General features: G+C 35.8%; 1 protein-coding gene across 1 annotated transcript; it reads left to right on the top strand.

Annotated features, from left to right (window-relative positions):
* Positions 1-2,141: 2,141 nt before the first annotated feature.
* CYP19A1 (cytochrome P450 family 19 subfamily A member 1) lies at positions 2,142-18,230 on the top strand. The gene is made up of 9 exons (XM_009492641.2): positions 2,142-2,502; positions 4,205-4,355; positions 6,929-7,083; positions 8,933-9,109; positions 9,830-9,944; positions 11,846-11,960; positions 13,175-13,337; positions 14,795-15,036; positions 17,988-18,230. Exons 1-9 carry the CDS (start codon positions 2,358-2,360, stop codon positions 18,228-18,230), a joined length of 1,506 nt encoding a protein of 501 aa, XP_009490916.1. The 5' UTR covers positions 2,142-2,357.
* Positions 18,231-19,024: the final 794 nt, after the last annotated feature.

A 19,024-nucleotide genomic window follows, 5' to 3' on the forward strand; every position in this document is an offset into this window, starting at 1 on the left:
AGCACTAGCTTATTATAAGTCTCTCTCCTCCCACTATTTGATTTTAAAAGCTTTTTTGCCCCATCCCTGTCCCCCCTTCACCATATAAGTAACAATCAGAACCAACAAATCCTTCTGATAGACACATACCTCAACCAGCCACAAGGAAAGGTAAATTACCTATAGAAGATTTCAAGACAAAATGAGCAAGAATAGTGAAAGCTTCTTTTGTGCACAATGGGCACTCTAGCTTTGTTCCATTTCTAAGTTTCTTCAGTCTATTCATTGACTACTTACTATCAAAATCTACTTGGCTGAGTTTTTATCAGAAGCAATTTGACAAATTTTTCATGGTCCAGTTGGCTCTTGCAATAAAAAAAGCATTAGAAATGCAAACTCTGAAAGTCTGCTTGGATCATACTCATTGAAATGAGGCAAAGAACTTCTCAATGCCAGAAATATCAATTGTTTGTTTTAAAAGCTTGAGGAGCCACTTTGACTAAAAATAAGACTGCTTCAGATCATTTCAAGAGTATAAAAAGGATTCAAATTTAATACAGTGCCTTTAATACCTTTTATCTACATGAGAGCATGATCCAGGATATAAAAATCATAAATCTAACAGCAAGGTGCACACTGATGTATTGGATATCATATCACAGCAGAAAAGATTTTATTCTTTTACTAAAAAGTTACAAAATTATGAAGTGGGGGTAATCTAGAACCTAAACCCCAAGCCATTACAATCTGTTCATTTTGAAACCACAGAAACCTGCCTCCTTTTCTCTGTCAATACAAAGATACGCTTTAGCTGTGAATAACTAAGAACTGAGCAAGATTAAAACTCAGGGTTGGTTTTCAGAAAATAAAAGGGGGACACTCATGCTTGCAAAGTACGCTGTACAAACACATCAGCACCTCGAACTCTAGCAGGGCTTAACCTACAGATATAATATTCATAGATGCACATTTGTACATATAGGCGTGTTTATTTCATACCACCCAAATGCATAACCACCTATGTACTTCTCTTCATAGGGAATATGAGGCAGGGAAACCACTGTACAGACACACCAGAATGTCTTGGGGATGAAAAAAACAACAAAAAAGCGACAAACATCAGAGCCTATCTGTGGCAATGGAGTACAAAGATGAAGTTCATCCAGATCCAGAGAGAAAGCAACAAAAAAGTGAAACTATATGCCCTAGGTGTAGTTACTTCCTTCTATAATGCTGTAAGCTCATATAGTGAAAGGGAGTGAAACTAATAAAAGTATTTACATATACATGCAGGCATGCTTTTATTGTGGTAATGAATAGTACTCAAGGAAATTTCAAGCTAGCATATTTTCTTGTACTGAAAAAGCATTAGTGTGCAACAGTCCATTAGCGAAACTAATAAATACCATTACATGATAAAAAAAATGCTTGTGACTACAAAACCGCTTTTCACAACATGCAAGACAGTACAACAGTTGAACGTGTACAAGATATGAGAGCGTCCACGTACATATCACAAGAGGTGTACTGCTAGCTATTGGAATAGCATGCATGTTTCTAAAACGTCACCTGGCATATTGTGTCATGGTCATTTTGGATCACAATAAAACCAGAAGCCATGCATAGCAATCATCCAAAATACCCAAGCATTGCATGCACCTTCTATTCCCCCTATGCATAACAGACCTGTCCTTTTCTTGGTTTTTCTTTCCTGTGCCAAGTGCTGGTTACTGCCTGAGGAAAAATATGGTACCAGGCAATCCATGATCCTTTTTGGTATGGCATACACTATATTTTTCAAAGTATTTAGCAGAATAACCACAAAGAAATGCAATGCATTACAAGACGCTCAAAAAACCCATAATACATTGTTTCAAACAAAAACCTGGGGTACACTCTACCTGCTTCATGAAAAACTAATGTAGTTATTCTGGAAGTTCAAGGACTCTGGCACTACAGGCATGCAGGAAGGAAAAAGTTCCACATGTGCTGAAAGTGTAACTTGTGTTTTGGTTAGAAATTTGCAAGGAGTAAACCTCAGCGTTGGCTAGCCAAGTCCGTATCAGAGATAAGAGGTCTGTCAGCCAAAGTATCCAAAACTATGCTTCAATATCAAGGTCAGGAAAGCTTTGTTATTTCCAAGCAAGAAGAGTGTCTGCTGCATGTCTGTTTCGACTTGTGATGTAGCTCGTCCTGGCAAGCAGTCCAGGCAGTCACTCTCATTATAAAATAAAGCTACCTCAAGAGCTAATTTGCTCACTTACAAGACCTACAAAGGGGTTGAGAGGTACCAACTAAGCTGAATATGTCTTTGAGCTTTGAACAACTCTGCCTCTCTCCACTTTCTCTCTAAAGCAAAGCAGAATCACTCGGAAAAGATGGTACTGGAAACTCTGAATCCAATGCACTACAACATCACCAGCCTAATACCAGATCGGATGCCAGTGGCCACAGTGCCCATACTCATTCTCATGTGCTTTCTGTTTCTAATATGGAATCATGAAGAAACTTCATCGATACCAGGTAAATTAATTTTAGCTATAGTATCACCTATAAGCCATCAGAGTATTTATGTTTGGTTCTCAAAGTTAAGTGAGAAAGTAATGCTGAATAATGATTGCATGCCAACAAAATTTACTAAGAGTCAGTTTAAATAATACAGCTTTTTAAAATAACTGATAAAAGAAGTCAGGCTCTATTTAACCTCAGAACTTCCATAATAAACCTGGCTTGGCTACATAAATGTATGACATTTAGTTTTCTGCTTTATTATGTACATGCTAGAAAAATATAATACCATTTTACAAACTGTAGGTGTTCATATTGTCACGTGCATTATAAACTCCATTTTACATGTTTTAAGTTTAAAGCTTTCTAAATTGTCTTTACTAGAAACAAACTATTATCTAGGAAATTATTCAGATTTTAGTAGATTATCAATTTTCCTCTCCATGTTTGGCACTGAAGACCCTCCAGAACAGAACAACATCAAATGGTTTCCCTTTCAGAGGGCCCCTTCTGTAACGTTTTGGGGGCTTACAGTAGACATTACTGATTCAGCTTATTTTTCATTAGCTGCAATGGAAAGACCTACTGCATGAATGAGAACAGTGTACATCTCTCACAAAGGTGTTTGACAGGAATAATGCTAAACCAATACAGTGGCACCTGAATGAAATTCTGAGAAAAGTTCCTCGCCAAACATCCTTCAATATGCTAAAACTCTTCAAAAGTTAGGGAACAGGGGAAAGTATTCACAGAAGTTTACGCATTCTATTTGAAAGCTTGAATGGATCAACCAGCAGACAGAACCAAATTAATATGCTTTAAGTTTACAGATATTTAGATAATCTGGGTTCTTGCAATTCCTATTAGTAAATGGTGGAGCTGTAAGCACTTTTACATTTTTAAACAGTATACAAAAGTTTTGTAAGTACTTGTTTTGTTTTATCGAGTTAGATTTATGTTTTACAGACAAAAGGGGCAGCTTAAGCTTTCCCCAAAGAAGGAAACTTCCTTTTAAAAGTAATTAAGGGCAAATTCTCTCCTGCTCTGCCTTCCACTTTCTCCTTTTTTTTGTAAGAGGGAAACTGGTTTCTGAGTTACAGTGGAAGTATTCACTTGAGAATTTTGTTGACTAAATGCTTATTAATGCATTCTTAGCTCCTACTTAAGCATGTTTTCATAAGTTCACAGCAGTAAAAGTACTTTTTCCTTTAAATATCTGTTTTCTCACTCTAGTATTAATGACTTTAAGAGAAGTGTAATTAATTAAATTTAATTACAGCAGAAGGACATTGACTTTTGTAGGTGTTACTATGACACTTCAACACAAAAATCACTCAAAGGAGTTGTTAAAACACAAATTAATAATCCATATGCATTTTTTCTATATCATTTCTTTTTTCTGATATCTAGCCATTGTCCCTGCAAATGTCAGCCATTTCAAAGCAGCAATTTGAAGTTGTACAGAGAAGTAATGAATGTCATTAGTGGTAAGTACATTGAAAGGACTGCAGGCTTCCATAGCTATTGAGTGAGGCTTCAACAATGTAGATGCAAGTTTCTCTAAGACAGAACTCCAGAACAGGATTGTATATGTGAATGGCCCAATGCAGACCTTGACTGTCATGTTAAAAAGCTCATTTCAAAAGGGTGATGCTCGAAGGTATATTCTTGTCAGTAAGCACTGCTGAGACCAAACTTCTCTTACCCTATTTCTTAGGGCCAGGATACTGTATGGGAATTGGTCCCCTCATTTCACATGGGAGATTTCTCTGGATGGGAGTAGGTAATGCCTGCAACTACTACAATAAGACATATGGAGAATTTGTGAGAGTTTGGATCAGCGGTGAAGAAACATTTATAATTAGCAAGTAAATCCTTATTTTCTCTCCTTAATAATATGAAGAGCTTTTTCATATTTTTACCACCTCTTTGCTAACTTTTTTCTTCTAAAGTAGAATTGATGTTACTATTTTCACAAGTTATCCTCACATAAACCTTTTAATTCCTGCTGTTCACAGCCTTTTTCTAGTCTCTTGTTTCTTTAAAGACGCTACTATTGAAGTCTATGTGAATTCTCTCATTTTCGTCATGGAAAGGAAGATTAAACACTGTGGCTCAATCCTAACAAATGTTCACTGTCTCTTTTACTATTCCATTTAATATTAGGATTGCATACTATACAGGAACCTAGACTGACTGCAATGCAGGATTAAGCCAAATTTTAGTTTACTGTGTTCTTAAATTTCTTCTTAAAGTGGGAGTAATGCTTGACGATTATGGCTCCAATTCAGCAAGTTAATTAAGCAAATGCAGCATTATAAGATTATGAGTAATTCCACTCCAATTAGTGGGATTACTCATAGCCTTTGATTATACGTTGTATTAAACATAATGCTAAACCGCAGTCTATCATTTTATTAGCTCCAGTGGATGGTTGTTTTACATTGGATCTTCTGGATGCTTATGAGTTATGCCATGAAAAACAAAACCAGTAAAAAGTTTACCAAGTGTAATCAATAAAGAATCACAACCTTTTTATTAGCAGTATCTATCAATCCATACTCAGCTTTTATTATGTAAAAGCTTTTGAAAGACAACGAAGTATAGAGGACTATCATGGGATTTGCCATGTGAAGCAAGTCAGCTTCATCTCTGTTTGTTTTACTTCTGTAAAAAGAGGTAATCAAGACAGGAAAACTATTTACATTCCTATCCTACATAGTTGTTGTAAATATCAACTAATGTGCCATAATGTTTTGATAATGTAAAATGCTATGAACTCTTACTGCCATATTCCACTTTCTGTACTACCAATTCATCAGAAACAAATCAGGAGTGCTGATAATGCCACAGCTGCATCAGACTTTACAGTCAATACATCACTTTTCTTCGGACATATTTTTTGCCTAAAAGCACTGACAGTACATAGAGCACTAGCACTTAACTTTTTTTTTTTTTTTTTAACCAATAATGTAGAATAAAGTTTTCAGTGGATGATAAATTCACTGCAAAACTAAACATAACCTGAATTCTGTAAAAGTATACTATTTCCATGAATGTATTCTGAATTTTTACCATCAAATCTAATCACACCAAGATGCTAATGCACAGAGAGAAGGACTTGCAATCTTGGCTACAACAGATGCTGTCTTCTGGAGGACTTCATTAAATAGTTTCATAAGGAAAATCTATTTATACAAGGTCATATGTCAAAACCCTTCTTTAAAACATTACTGTGTGTCTCCTGTGTAGATATGTGGAATGGAAGGAAGCAAAATGAGCCTCCTGCACCTTTCCATTCCTGGGGACAGCTGTCATAATTCAATACCATCTTTTCATGTTTGTGAAAATACAGATTATGTTCCTTGATGTGCAAAAAACCTTTAAGGAAATTAGAAGAGAGAGCAGATGTGGGGAAGTGTAGGAAAGAGAGAATATGCAGAGTTCCTTGGAAGGCTGGGCCCACAGACACACTGCTCCCTGTTTTTACTCCAGTCCTTAATCCGTGTTTATTTGTACCATATAGCATCTCGCCATTAACTTTACCTCTGGTCACGCAAAACTATGGTGAAAACCCAGCACTGCTGAAGTCAATAGCAAAAGTCCCATTTACTTTGCCTGACTGAAAAAATAAACTAACCCATGTAAGAAGTCTGGGATTTGGTCCATAGAGTATACTACATGGTACAGAAAGTAGCGTATTGTTTTATCTCAATCTTTGTTCTGATTTTCTTTCTTTCTGTTGGATTTAATTTGATCAGGTTTTCACCACATCAACATTTCCAAAATGCTAGCTCCCTCTAAAGGAAATTATATCTTAGAACAATAATGCTGGTCACAACCTGTTTGCCAGCATGTGTAAACAAACCTTTTCAACTGTAAAAAGAATTATACATATCATGGATTTCCCTAACATTTCTATTTAGGAATATTTATCCCACACATATCATCATATTACGATGCTGCATATTTAAATGATGCATGTATATTTATGCTTTCTGTATGTGTCTGGGAATTACCAAATACCTACAGCATAGCTGTAAGTTAATACGCATCATGATGAAATTATCAACTGCCAAATATTTTACACCTCATCTTCTGAAATATCTGACACTGGTCATTGCCTGAGTGTATCTTATACACCTACTTGTTTCTATGTTTGCACACTATTCAGATCAAAGTCTTTTGGTAACCATTTGCATTTTAACTGAAAAATAGTTTTAGATCTGAACAGAATACATTATTGCTCTAATATATATTTTGAAGGCATTTGTCATGAAGTTTTTTAATTATGTAAAAGGAACAACATTTAATGTCAAGCATTGTACTTCCTGCTAAATTGAGAATGGAAGTCAACACTTCAGAGCAACTATAAAATGTCAGAATAAAAATTCTATGTATTTCTGTTTTGGGCTTTTTTCTCCCCCTGTTTCTTTCCCAGATCCTCAAGCGTGTTCCATGTAATGAAACACTGGCATTATGTTTCTCGATTTGGGTCCAAGCTTGGATTACAGCGCATTGGCATGTATGAAAATGGGATCATATTTAATAACAACCCAGCACACTGGAAAGAAATTCGACCCTTTTTCACCAAAGGTAAATCAGTGTGCGTTAATACACTGCATCACTGTAGCACACAGTCTATCCTTTCTGAAACACTGTTTGTCCTTTTGCATACTTAAATTACAGAAATCAGTTCTCTACATGTCCCATAGAAGTATTTTATTGCACATGTTCTTTCACACTTTTCCTGCTTGGTATGCTATTTGAAATGGTCCTGAAGTAGTTTTGCAGTTTCTTAATCTCATCCAGTTAAAACAAAGTTAAACGATGCCCACAAGCCATATTTTTAAATGTTTTTATGTTTCAAGTCCAGTATTTACATTAGCTCAACTGGCACTTCCATAAATGTAGTTGGCTGTTCCTATCCCAGCCTCCACTGAGTTCAAAGACTTTTCTGTCTTGTTCTAATGGGGAAAAAAAAAACCACCACACTTTAGTTTCAAAATTCATTTAGCAGATCTGCACAGCAGAACTATTTATTAATCCCTTTAATATGCTAGGAATCAATGTAGTAACAGAGAAAAAGACTGCAGTAATTAATATCACTAGGTTGAAACCAAATAGGAAATTACATAAATAAACCCCAGTGTTACTATTTTATGAGTCTGCAATTTTTTTATTCACCTTCTTTCCACAAATTGAAAATTTTCAGTATTTACATATCATTAGAATTAGCTACTTCCAATGATCTTACAGCCTTCCTAACAAAACTGCCACACTTGTTTTTCTGCAAGCTCCACAGTTCAGAAAATATTCTCACCAGCTGAGACTGCAGTAGTTTCTAAGAGTGATTCCAGAACCTGAAAATGAAAGTAAAGCAGCACCTAAAAGAAAGTAATTATCTGTTGGCTTAAATTTTCTTTATTATTTTGTTGATACATCTGTGCACCTTTATGACACTTAGGCCTTTCCTACACGATTTTGCTATTGAAAAATATCAGCAACTTTGTACTGGTTGAAGATGGCAGGAAAAAAAAAAATTTCTACTTATTCCTAGAACTACCAGTTTTCTCTATTTACAAAATAGACCTCCTCTCTTCTCAATTACAAACATACAATCCTTCTCAACGTGTATTTGATAAAATAATGTCCTTGAGGTAATTACAGCAATTCCTGTATGGAAATGTAATTTAAACAGTGTAATTACGGCAAGATTTCCAAAGTCATTCAAAAATTATCTGAATCCATTCCAGCTGGAGCCTGTCAAAATCCCGCTCAATTGCATAGCAACGGAACTGACCACTGCTTTTGGTTGCTTTTGAATTCTTAAAATGCAATATATCCATCATGACACTATCTCCACTGTTCATAGGCGGACAGACTAAGGTAGGCTAACACACAGCATACTGCCAGGCTAAGGCTTCAGTACATCCGCAGCGACATTACGGGTCGCCAGTAGCCTACTGCAAAGCTACCGTGCTGTTTAAGAGCACCCAGGACTTATGTTTTCAGAAATTCCCGTCATCCTCCCCATGAATCCCTAAACTATCTTCCCTGTTCAGTGTCATTGCAATCAAATGAGACGGGACACCCATAGTGCCTGTAATGCAGATGAGGATATGGATACCCTCCCACACAGACAGGTAGCACAGATGGTGCCAAATATCTTTCCTTAACATGGTATGAACCTAGCATAAACCTGAGATACAAAGTGGCTGGATGCAAGGAAAGTTTGGACTTTGAGTTCATTGCCATTTTAACTCAAAAGGCTTACATTTTTCTTTCAAACAATGGTAAACCAGTAAGTTTCAGAATGATTTTATACCAGTCGCTCACATAATAATGTTTTATGTGTTATTGACACCATTACCTCCAATTGTTAAGTTATAAATAAGGTATGAAAGTTAACCAATCTTTTGATCATTTTGCACATATATTTCAGCTCTGTCTGGTCCTGGTCTTGTACGTATGATAGCGATTTGTGTTGAATCAACAATTGATCACCTGGACAATCTAAAGGAAGTAACCACTGAAGTAGGAAACATCAATGCATTGAATCTTATGAGACGGATCATGCTTGACACATCTAATAAGCTTTTTCTCGGAATACCTTTGGATGGTACTGGTAGCTTTCTTTTAATACCTTATGATGGGTCTAAAGTGCATGTCCAAGGAAAACTCATTGACATTACTCAGCAGTTTTGTTTCAGAAAACAGAGCAAGAACAGACTCTTATACACCGTATAATTACTTGAAATTAATTTAGGAGTGATTTTAGTCATAAAAGAGAATTTTATATGACCAAAAATATGCATTATCTTGTCACACTCTCCTTAATAAAAATTACCATTTAAAGAGATTTTTATGCACTGAGTTGGTACAATCCCAATATTATATGCATGTAAGAATCTTTCCACCAAACTAAATGATTGCCTTGAAAAGTTCACCTGACAATTTATGTCTTCCGTGATTTCTTCACTCTCAAAACTGTATGACAGAAATAACATTATCGTGATTTATAAATTATCCCATTTCAATACGCTGCAAGAGTTCTGCTTCTGCTCTCCTGTGGGAGACTATCTGGCTCTGGTTGACACACCACTATCTCCCTTGAGCTAGCTACCAACAGTTTTTATAAAGATCTATACCTTTTCTACAGTGTGCTACAAATATTTCCTAACACTATCTACCACATATTAAACCGAATTGCTCATCAAATTCCCATGAACTTAGTCAGAGTAGGGAACAGGATCTTACTATTAATTTTTCTGAAGCATAGGTGTTATTTGACTACTGAGATTTATATTTTATACTGCTTTTTGTTAATGTTTATTTTCAGAAAGTGCCATTGTACTTAAGATTCAGAACTACTTCGATGCTTGGCAAGCACTTTTATTAAAGCCCGACATCTTTTTTAAGATTTCTTGGCTGTGCAAGAAATATGAAGAGGCAGCGTAAGTATCAACAGTTTTACAAATCATTTGCATAAGATTTTTTCTTTCTGAGGAGGAGATCTTTCTTGACATTTTCCTCTGCCTTTTAGAAAATAAATTGTGAAACTTGCAAAGGTGGCTGGCTGAAGTCTCCTATCTGCAGACCCAAGATAGCAACAGAACAAGATTTGCCACTGATGCTACGAGTGGTTGATCTCAGGGGACGATTGTCTATTCAGTCCTAGTTTACTGACCAAAATATTAGTTAATGCCAGCTCAAATGTGAAACTAAATTGAAATCACTGGTTCAGTTCACACAGACAAGGAAAAGCCATCATACAGGGTGAAGTGACATTTGCTATCTAGTTGAGGACAGTCAAATAGGCTACGGTTCATCAAAACAAGAAAACCCATTTATTTTCATGGCACTGTCCCAGAAGAGTTAACCCCTGAGCATAATTCTATTTATTGGCGCCCTCAACGTGCATTTTTGAGTCAACAACTCCTTTTTGAGTTAAAACTTGGTGCTCAGCATGATAATCCATTTCAAGGTTTTTTTTTCCTAAATAAGGAACAAATACGTTTTGCCATCGTCCTCTCTGCAAAAATACAAAATGCCTCTTCTATTTTTATGATCTCATTTGCTGTCTTCTGCCAAAAGAGGACTAGCTATAAAAAGAACTGGCAATCAGTTGGTTCATTTAGGATTTAGATTTGGATTCCACCTACTGAGAAAAACTACTATTTATGAAGCATGTGTAATAAATTGTTTTGATAGTGCTATATAACATAAAGGCTTTAAGGGAAAGATGGATGTTCATGTAAAGTAATTGACAACTCTTTTACGAGCTAGACACAAGATTTACCTTCTCAAACATTCGCTTGCCAGTTTTATTATGGCACCGATTAGTGCTTTATTCTGTGATTCTAATAACAGCTAGCTGTGGTGGCCCAGTTATTACTAGAAAGACCCTGCAGGCAAATATTGATGTTTCAAAAGCAATCCTATTAAAATGGACATATTCATAAATTTCTACGGGGAAAGGGAAGATAAAGATTGCTGGATTTAAAGCAATGCAAAGAATCACCACAGGATATGATGACTTCCAATATTCTTCTGATAAAGTTCGCAAAAAGGACTGTTTGCTATTTCTAATACATTAAAAAAAAAAAAGTTATAAATAAAGAGAACTTTACCAGGTTTGAAGTTTTATATGCATTTACCCCTGCAAACCCAGCCAAATTTTCTACCCCAACAATAACAAACACAAATGGAAAAGCCTGAGGATTTCAGTCAGAAACTTTTCAAAATCCTTTTAAAAAACAACTGCCTTCAAATCTACAGCTAATTGAAAATCCCAAATAAAATTATAAAAACTGTTGGACTTGTTTTTTTCCACCACTGAAATACAAACTGTCGACACAGTATTGCTGACTATTTACATATAAAAAATTTAGATCAACCCTACCATGAAGATAGTACAATTTTTCTAACATTTATCTACATTTTTCTAACAATTATCCCTCATGTTCTCCAAGTTAATTTTATTACTAATAAAATACAGTATAAAACAGAAGGAAATAAACAAATTCTTTGGAAATGTTAATAAATCTTTAAAAACTCAATTAATAGAATATATGAACATATTTTCATCTTTTTCAGTCTATCCTATAAAAAGAGAGTAAGATTTCAGTCTAAATCAACAAGCAATTACTTAATAAGAAATAGTGCGGAAAATATACCTTCCCTTAGTATTACTGCTTTTGCAGAGAGCCATATAACCACTCTTAGGAATACTTAATTTCTGCCACTCTTAGATGTTTTTATTGGTATAATTTCTATGTTTCTAATCATATCTTAGTGTATACTCAAAGTCTGCACATATTTACCAACCAATATGTTGGATGTTATCTGTTTTCAGCAAGGATCTGAAAGGAGCAATGGAAACCTTAATAGAACAGAAACGACAAATGCTTTCCACTGTTGAAAAGCTGGATGAACACATGGATTTTGCATCCCAGCTGATTTTTGCACAGGTATTGGCAATGTACTTAAAATACGGCTAACTTTGATTTTTCTGACATTCTCCTGTCACTAACAACAGAGGCTTTGCAACTTAAACTTCATGTATCTATCTGAAAGTCATGTGTCATGGTTTAGCCCCAGCCAGCAACTAAGCACCACGCAGCCGCTCGCTCACTCCCCCTACCCCGATGGGATGGGGGAGAGAATCAGAAACAAGTTGGGTTGAAATAAGAACAGTTTAATAATTGAAATAAAGTGAAAAAGTAATGATAATGATAACAATATAATAATGATAATAATAATAATATACAAAGCAAGTGATGCACAATGCCATTGCTCACCACATGCCAACTGATACCCAGACAGTTCCCGAGCAGTGATCGCTGCTCCCCGGCCAACCACCCCTCCCAGTTTCTATACTGAGCATGACATCATATGGTATGGAATAGCCCTTTGGCCAGTTTGGATCAACTATCCTGGCTGTGCCCCCTCCCAGTTTCTTGTGCACCTGGCAGAGCATGGGAAGCTGAAAAGTCCTTGACCAGCATAAGCAGTACTTAGCAACAACTAAAACATCAGCGTGTTATCAACATTCTTCTCATCCTAAATCCAAAACACAGCACTGTGCCAGCTACTAGGAAGAAAATTAACTCTATCCCAGCTAAAATCAGGACAGTCATGCCATCATAAAGGGATACAAATTGCTGGGTTCTGGGGAATTCCTAACAGTGATTCAAAGATTGAATAGTTGCATTTTGGGGAACGGGCAGTTGTCTGATTATTTTCATGGCTTAAACAACATCCTTAAAGCTCTTGCATCTATCCCTGAATGTCCTCCAGTCTTCCCCTAACCCCTGTAATTTAGCTTGATGTATTGCCTTTTGTTTGCAAAGGCTTCAAAAGCGATGTAAATCCTATCTTGTATATTCTCTGACAGCTCACAAACTCTGTAAGGAAGGGCAATAAATCAATAAGAATCTGAGCTAAGAACAAACTCTTGCTTTTCTGTAAGATAATACACACCCATCAAAACAGGAGTTTTCTGTTTTTCTCTGAAAGACAAAAAATAAATGCTATTTAGCATATGAGAGAAAAAGATTGTCAAGACTTTTATTTTTGTTTAATGCGGGTATTCTAGGTCCTTCCCATTCTACTGCTATAGGACCTTTGTTGGCATCAAAGTTCAGCAATCAAAGTTTTTCCCAAAATTTCCGATTTTTTTCAGAACAGAGGGGATCTGACTGCCGAAAATGTGAACCAGTGTGTTCTGGAGATGATGATTGCTGCTCCTGATACTCTGTCTGTGACTCTCTTCTTTATGCTAATACTGATTGCAGAGCACCCTACAGTGGAAGAGGAGATGATGAGAGAAATTGAAACTGTTATGGGTAAGCAGGAGCTGCAAAGTCAGCGATGTGGGAATATAATTTTGCTTCAGTGGTAATCTGATTTCAATTATTCAAAGGCTGAAAATTCTAAGTATTTTCTTCTAACAGAAGCATTTGCTGTAAAATATATGAACTACCATTATATGTAGAAGATTTTATTCAAGATCAAATGAAAGAAGATGAGCAATTTGTAAGATAAATTCAAAGAGGAATCATCAGAATTGACAATCTGTTAGAATGCGCTATATTGACTCCTCAGCAACAGCTGTGCAAATCATCACTCACCTCATAAGTTCCACTGAAATTATTTTCCATTTACCTTGAAACAGCAAAAAGGGACACTCATTTCAAATACTTCTAATCATCAATATTTCTCTGTGTATATATAGAACCTGTCTAAGTTTCACTACAACTGCAGAAGGGAAAGATTAGAGAAAATTAAAATTACATTCTGCTGTCATCCATTTTGATATCAAACTGGTCTCCTCTTTAAGTACTAATTACTAACTATTCAAAACAATGAAGGTATTCCAAATTTGTATTCTTCCCTTTCTCTAGACTTCATTCAAAGCCTGACACTGGACTAGTATAGAAACTAATTTCATCCACTCCTATTCAACATTTACTTCTGGTCAGTTAAACACTGAAAAGTGTATAACAAATCTTTACTCTTTTTCTAAAGTACTTTTCATAAACCTTATTTTATTGTTCTCGTGAGAGTTGAGTACTCACTTATTCATCTTCCCTATTCCTTTCTGATAGCCCTGATTTCTGAGGCTGTAGAATGTTGGTGCCTTTTCCTTAAGCAAATGGCCAACTGGCGTAGCAAAGTGACCTTTTATCTTGAAAACCTACCACTGCAGTGGTCAGCCTGTAGTTCTTCAACCGCTTGTGGCTTGAAAGTTAAAGTAGGGCTCCCACTGGCAGTGTGTCATGGCATTGACACTGTTGCTGATGGAAGCAAGCTGGGGGGAAGTTGCTCATGGTAACTGAAATAGCAAGGCCACGGTGGGACCTAGCTGTACATCCAGCCAAACTCAATCACACACTGAAAACTTAAGGTCCCTACAAAGTTATCTCCCATCTGCAGACTATTCCCAGATTCCGTCTGCCGTCAGCTCTCAGAAGATTTCTTTGGTGTGTCTTGTTGCTCTCAGTCATACAAAAGTCAGGGAAGGACTTTCAGAGTTTTGTCATTGACAAGAAAGCAGAACAAAGACTCGTATTAAGAGGAAGATAAGGTGAGAAGATCATAAATTAATAAAATAGGGTTTATGCTGATGAACTATATGCCAGATTTCCTGAAAATGTAAGGCTACATAAAACTACTTAGAAGCTGTTGGATCCTTCCTACCATTTCAGGAACTGAGAATCTTCCAAAAAAATGTTTTGGTATTTGTACGATGAAGCGATTAAATTCATAACCAACTTCTTCACCATCTGTTTTATTCCTCAAGGTGACAGAGACATACAGAGTGATGACATGACAAACTTAAAAATTGTGGAGAATTTTATTTATGAGAGCATGAGATATCAGCCAGTTGTGGACTTGATCATGAGAAAAGCTTTACAAGACGATGTAATTGATGGCTATCCTGTGAAAAAGGGGACAAACATTATTCTCAATATTGGACGTATGCATAAGCTTGAATTCTTCCCAAAGCCGAATGAGTTTTCTCTTGAAAATTTTGAGAAAAATGTAAGTCTTCTATCTTATTTCTTACCAGAAATTGGGTACTATTTATCAACAATGTATCTTCCTCTTATTTTGATCAAGAACTTTGTGACCATAAGACTGTTTTCCCTTTGTCTAAGTGCCTAGTTAGCAATACATCCTGCGTATTACTATTATTATTATTAAAGCTGGGCAGATATTTTCCTATCAAAGTCTCTTTTAACTAAAAAATAATTATGATATTGAAAACAAAGGTTTCCAAGGCATCTTAATTTTGATTAAAAATTTCTCATGAAATTTGTCAGAGGAGACACATGTAGTTCCCATTATATCCCCTGACATTGGCCAAAATAAAGATGCTTTAGGGAGCTAGAGCCATGCGAGCAGTACAACACAGAGCTGAGGCCATATAAGGATTCTCTGGAGAGGTGAAGCAGCATAGTAACTCCTGAGAGACTGAGAATCTACCACCCATTTTATTCTCTCTCTCTTTTTTTTTTTAATTCCCAAATAAAAAGAAACATCTTTTATAGACCAAAATGGAAATCCTGGGTTTTAACCAACTCAGTACCGCAAATGTAGAGTAATTCAGTCCCAGGTCAGCACAGCAGTTCAATGTAAGTTATATTTGAACTGCCAAAATAACTAGAAATGTCTTTAGCCTACATGTATCAAAAGCAATATGTGAGCTTTTTTTGTACTTGTAGTCCCCTACTATTGTAAATCATCCCTCAGATTATTTACTTTCATTTAGACCTCTGCTCTTCTGATTACTGATTAAACAAATTGTTTTTCAAAACTGTATTTGTTCAGCAACAATCATCTGGAGAGATTAGAATTGTATTGAAAAAAAAAAAAAAAAAAGACTGATTCTATAGCACCTTTAACTCCTTGGTTTTGACTATTAACCAGTGCAGGTGGAAGCAGAAGATACTGTGACAGACAGCATAAAATATGAAATATTAAGGTTTGGTTAGCATTCCTGTGATGGAATTAGAAAGATCTCTGGAATAAATAGCCATGCAAGAATGGAGGGTATAATCAACTTAGTTCTATGAAGGGAATCTCAACTGCAGAATAGTAGCCTTACTATCATAGATACTCACATTTTCCTGGTATGCAAGCTTTCTCTTACATTTTCTAGTGGCTTGTCAAATATTAAGGTTGAATGGGGTTGAAGCTAAAGGATTAATGTTTTCTACAGCTGTCATAGTTCTCATTTCATCTAAGTAAAAAAGTTAGGAAATACTGTTATTACCTGGCAAAACATTTTTCTTTTGAGGTGTTAGCAGCTGCACACATAAACGTTCACAGAGAGTAATTTCAGTTTTAAAGAAATAAATAGATGACCCACTTTGATACACCAAAAATGGGCTTACTAGTAAAAACACCTGAAGAAATAATTAGGAAAATAAAGAAACAAAAGACATGAATGTTCAAGCCAGAAACACACCTCTAAGTTTTACATTTTTCCTATCAATAAATCTAGGAGTATCATGTATGTCACACACACAGATGAGCACTAGACAACCTGGTTAATATTTCTAAATTGCTGGTTGATTAGCCATAGCAAACTCTGCACACATTATTAGAAACAACAGCACAAGAAAAAAGTCATTGTAGAAAATTCAAAAAGAAAGTGATTAAGTTTATTTCAATAAGTATTTGCTGTGAATAGTTTCCATTTTGCCACCCATTATTTTCATTCTGAGTATTTCTATCAAAATGGATTTCTTGCTTATTTTATAAGTACACTTTGCTACTAAAAATATTTCCCCTTGACCAAATATTTAACCACACATTTTCGATCTGACGACGCATTCTGTTTGCCACATAATTATTCTAGCAGGCACAATTTTCACACAGTTCTCTAAGTGAATAGCAATCTAGACCATTATTTATAAGATGGCATTGTTGGAATCTAAACATTTTTCCATTTTCCCAGGCTGCACTGCCAGCTGCTGCACTTGCTCTGTATCATAAACAATTGTATTTACCTACCATTTTTCAAAAAGCACAGCTCAGTTTATTTGAAAAAAATTAAACAGAAAACATTTTTCTCAGTCTGAAAATGAGAAAAAAAAGGACAGTTTTTTGAGACAATATAATGCAACCTTTTCTATTCCATTCTTGGGTTAGATAAGAAATCAGAACACAGCTAACATCTTACTTTTTTAAAAGAAAGCTACAGAGATAAGAAAAATAATTTATTCATAGCCAGACGTGCTTTTTCTTACTCATAACAAGTGCCTTTGTACCACATCAGCAGTACTATTCATGCTGTTGGGACTGTTTTGGATAACTGATCTATTCAATGTCAATAAAAGCAGAAGAACCTGGCTGTGCAGTCTTCAACAGTTCTGGGAATCCTGCATTTCTCATTTTCATTTATAGGTCAGGAGACAATCATTTTCTAAGCGTTAGCTCTCTATTCGATAGCAAATAAAATTTTCAATGTTACATTTTACGACAAATTCATTCTCAGGAACACTGGGTTTTTAATGACAATTGTAGTACAATGTAGACAATGGCTTTATGATTATCTTTAGACAAGGCACCAGCTTGTATCTCAGGCATTTTATGAGCTTTATAATGAATGTTTTCTGAAAAAGTTTTTAATGAACTTTAATGTATATTAAAGAGAGAATGCTTCACTCCATTTCACAGCTTGTGGTAAAATCCCTGTAGTTCACAGGAAGAACAGACTGAAATACATGGCCAGAATTCACCTGCTTAACTTTACATTCCCTAATATCTTAGCATTTAAAATGGCATACCTTCTGTAGGTGTCTCTCTGTTCCGGCCTGAATTGGGTGGGAAGACTGTTCAGTGCAAAGGAAAGAAGTAATTGCTCCTAAGAGATTCTTTCCACAAGTTTTTCAGAATATATTTACTACCAATTTCCATTATAGTTTTGGCTACTTTTATGAAGAAAAATTTGTCTTAAAGTTTATTCCTCATGTTATTCTGTGCAGGTTCCTTCACGCTATTTCCAACCATTTGGATTTGGCCCCCGGGGCTGCGTAGGAAAGTTTATTGCCATGGTAATGATGAAAGCAATTCTGGTGACTCTTCTGAGACGGTGCAGAGTACAGACAATGAAAGGAAGAGGCCTTAACAACATCCAGAAAAACAATGACTTATCCATGCACCCAATAGAAAGGCAGCCTCTGCTAGAGATGATTTTCACACCAAGAAGAAACACAAACAATAATTAGGGTGACTAAAATGGATGAGCATTAAAGTTACAGATCTTTCTCAGCCACAGCCACTAAGAAATACCCATCATTTCTATGTAAAGATATAAAGTAAAACATTTTGTTGCCCCGTAATCACTACAGCTTCAGATGACAACTTGTTCTGCCTGCACAGCAGAACCAGGTTCTGGCCACAACTTCAATGTAATAAAGCAAAACCAAAATTACAAAATAGTCCTGTTGCTAGGTTATGCCCCACTATATGCAGGATTCCTGGCTACTTTTGAAAACCATCAAGTTCAGATGAAATTATGCTTGCTTTTCAAACAGTGAAAGTTCAAGAGATTTGGGGGACAACAAAAGAACATGCTTGATGTGCTTAATTCCAGGACTACATGTGTTCCCCTTCCCCCCACCTCCCCAAAGTTGGACCTACCAGTATTTAACTACTGAAAAAGCTCTAACTATCTGTTTCGGAAAACATCTGAATGAATAATATTAAAGTTGATTTTAAGACTATGAAATAATTTAAAATATTCAGGACATATATAAGTTATAAAAAAAGTTTGTACAAGAAGTCATTAAAACATTTTTCTTTACCGTGTTTTGCTGTCATATTAAACAGATACCAAAGACTTTCAGTGCCAGATAGGTTTTACTAATGGTAGTAATTGGCAGAGTATTAGGTAATATGACAGCTGAGATAACTGTTCCATGTTTTGAAAACCCAGTGTCCGGCTACAGAGTATGCTGCAGAGGATTTGTGAACATTTTAGTAATGACCAGCTGAGAATAAGGTAATGAATAGGAAACAT

Source organism: Pelecanus crispus, chromosome 7 (assembly GCF_030463565.1).
Source record: "Pelecanus crispus isolate bPelCri1 chromosome 7, bPelCri1.pri, whole genome shotgun sequence".
Lineage (NCBI taxonomy): Eukaryota > Metazoa > Chordata > Aves > Pelecaniformes > Pelecanidae > Pelecanus > Pelecanus crispus.

Bases quoted from the DNA above. Each gene is read 5' to 3' on its own strand.
- CYP19A1 (XM_009492641.2), top strand. From the start codon at position 2,358: ATGGTACTGGAAACTCTGAATCCAATGCACTACAACATCACCAGCCTA. The intron at 2,503-4,204 runs GTAAATTAATTT...CCTATTTCTTAG, and splicing joins AGAAACTTCATCGATACCAG to GGCCAGGATACTGTATGGGA. The intron at 9,945-11,845 runs GTAAGTATCAAC...ATCTGTTTTCAG, and splicing joins AAGAAATATGAAGAGGCAGC to CAAGGATCTGAAAGGAGCAA.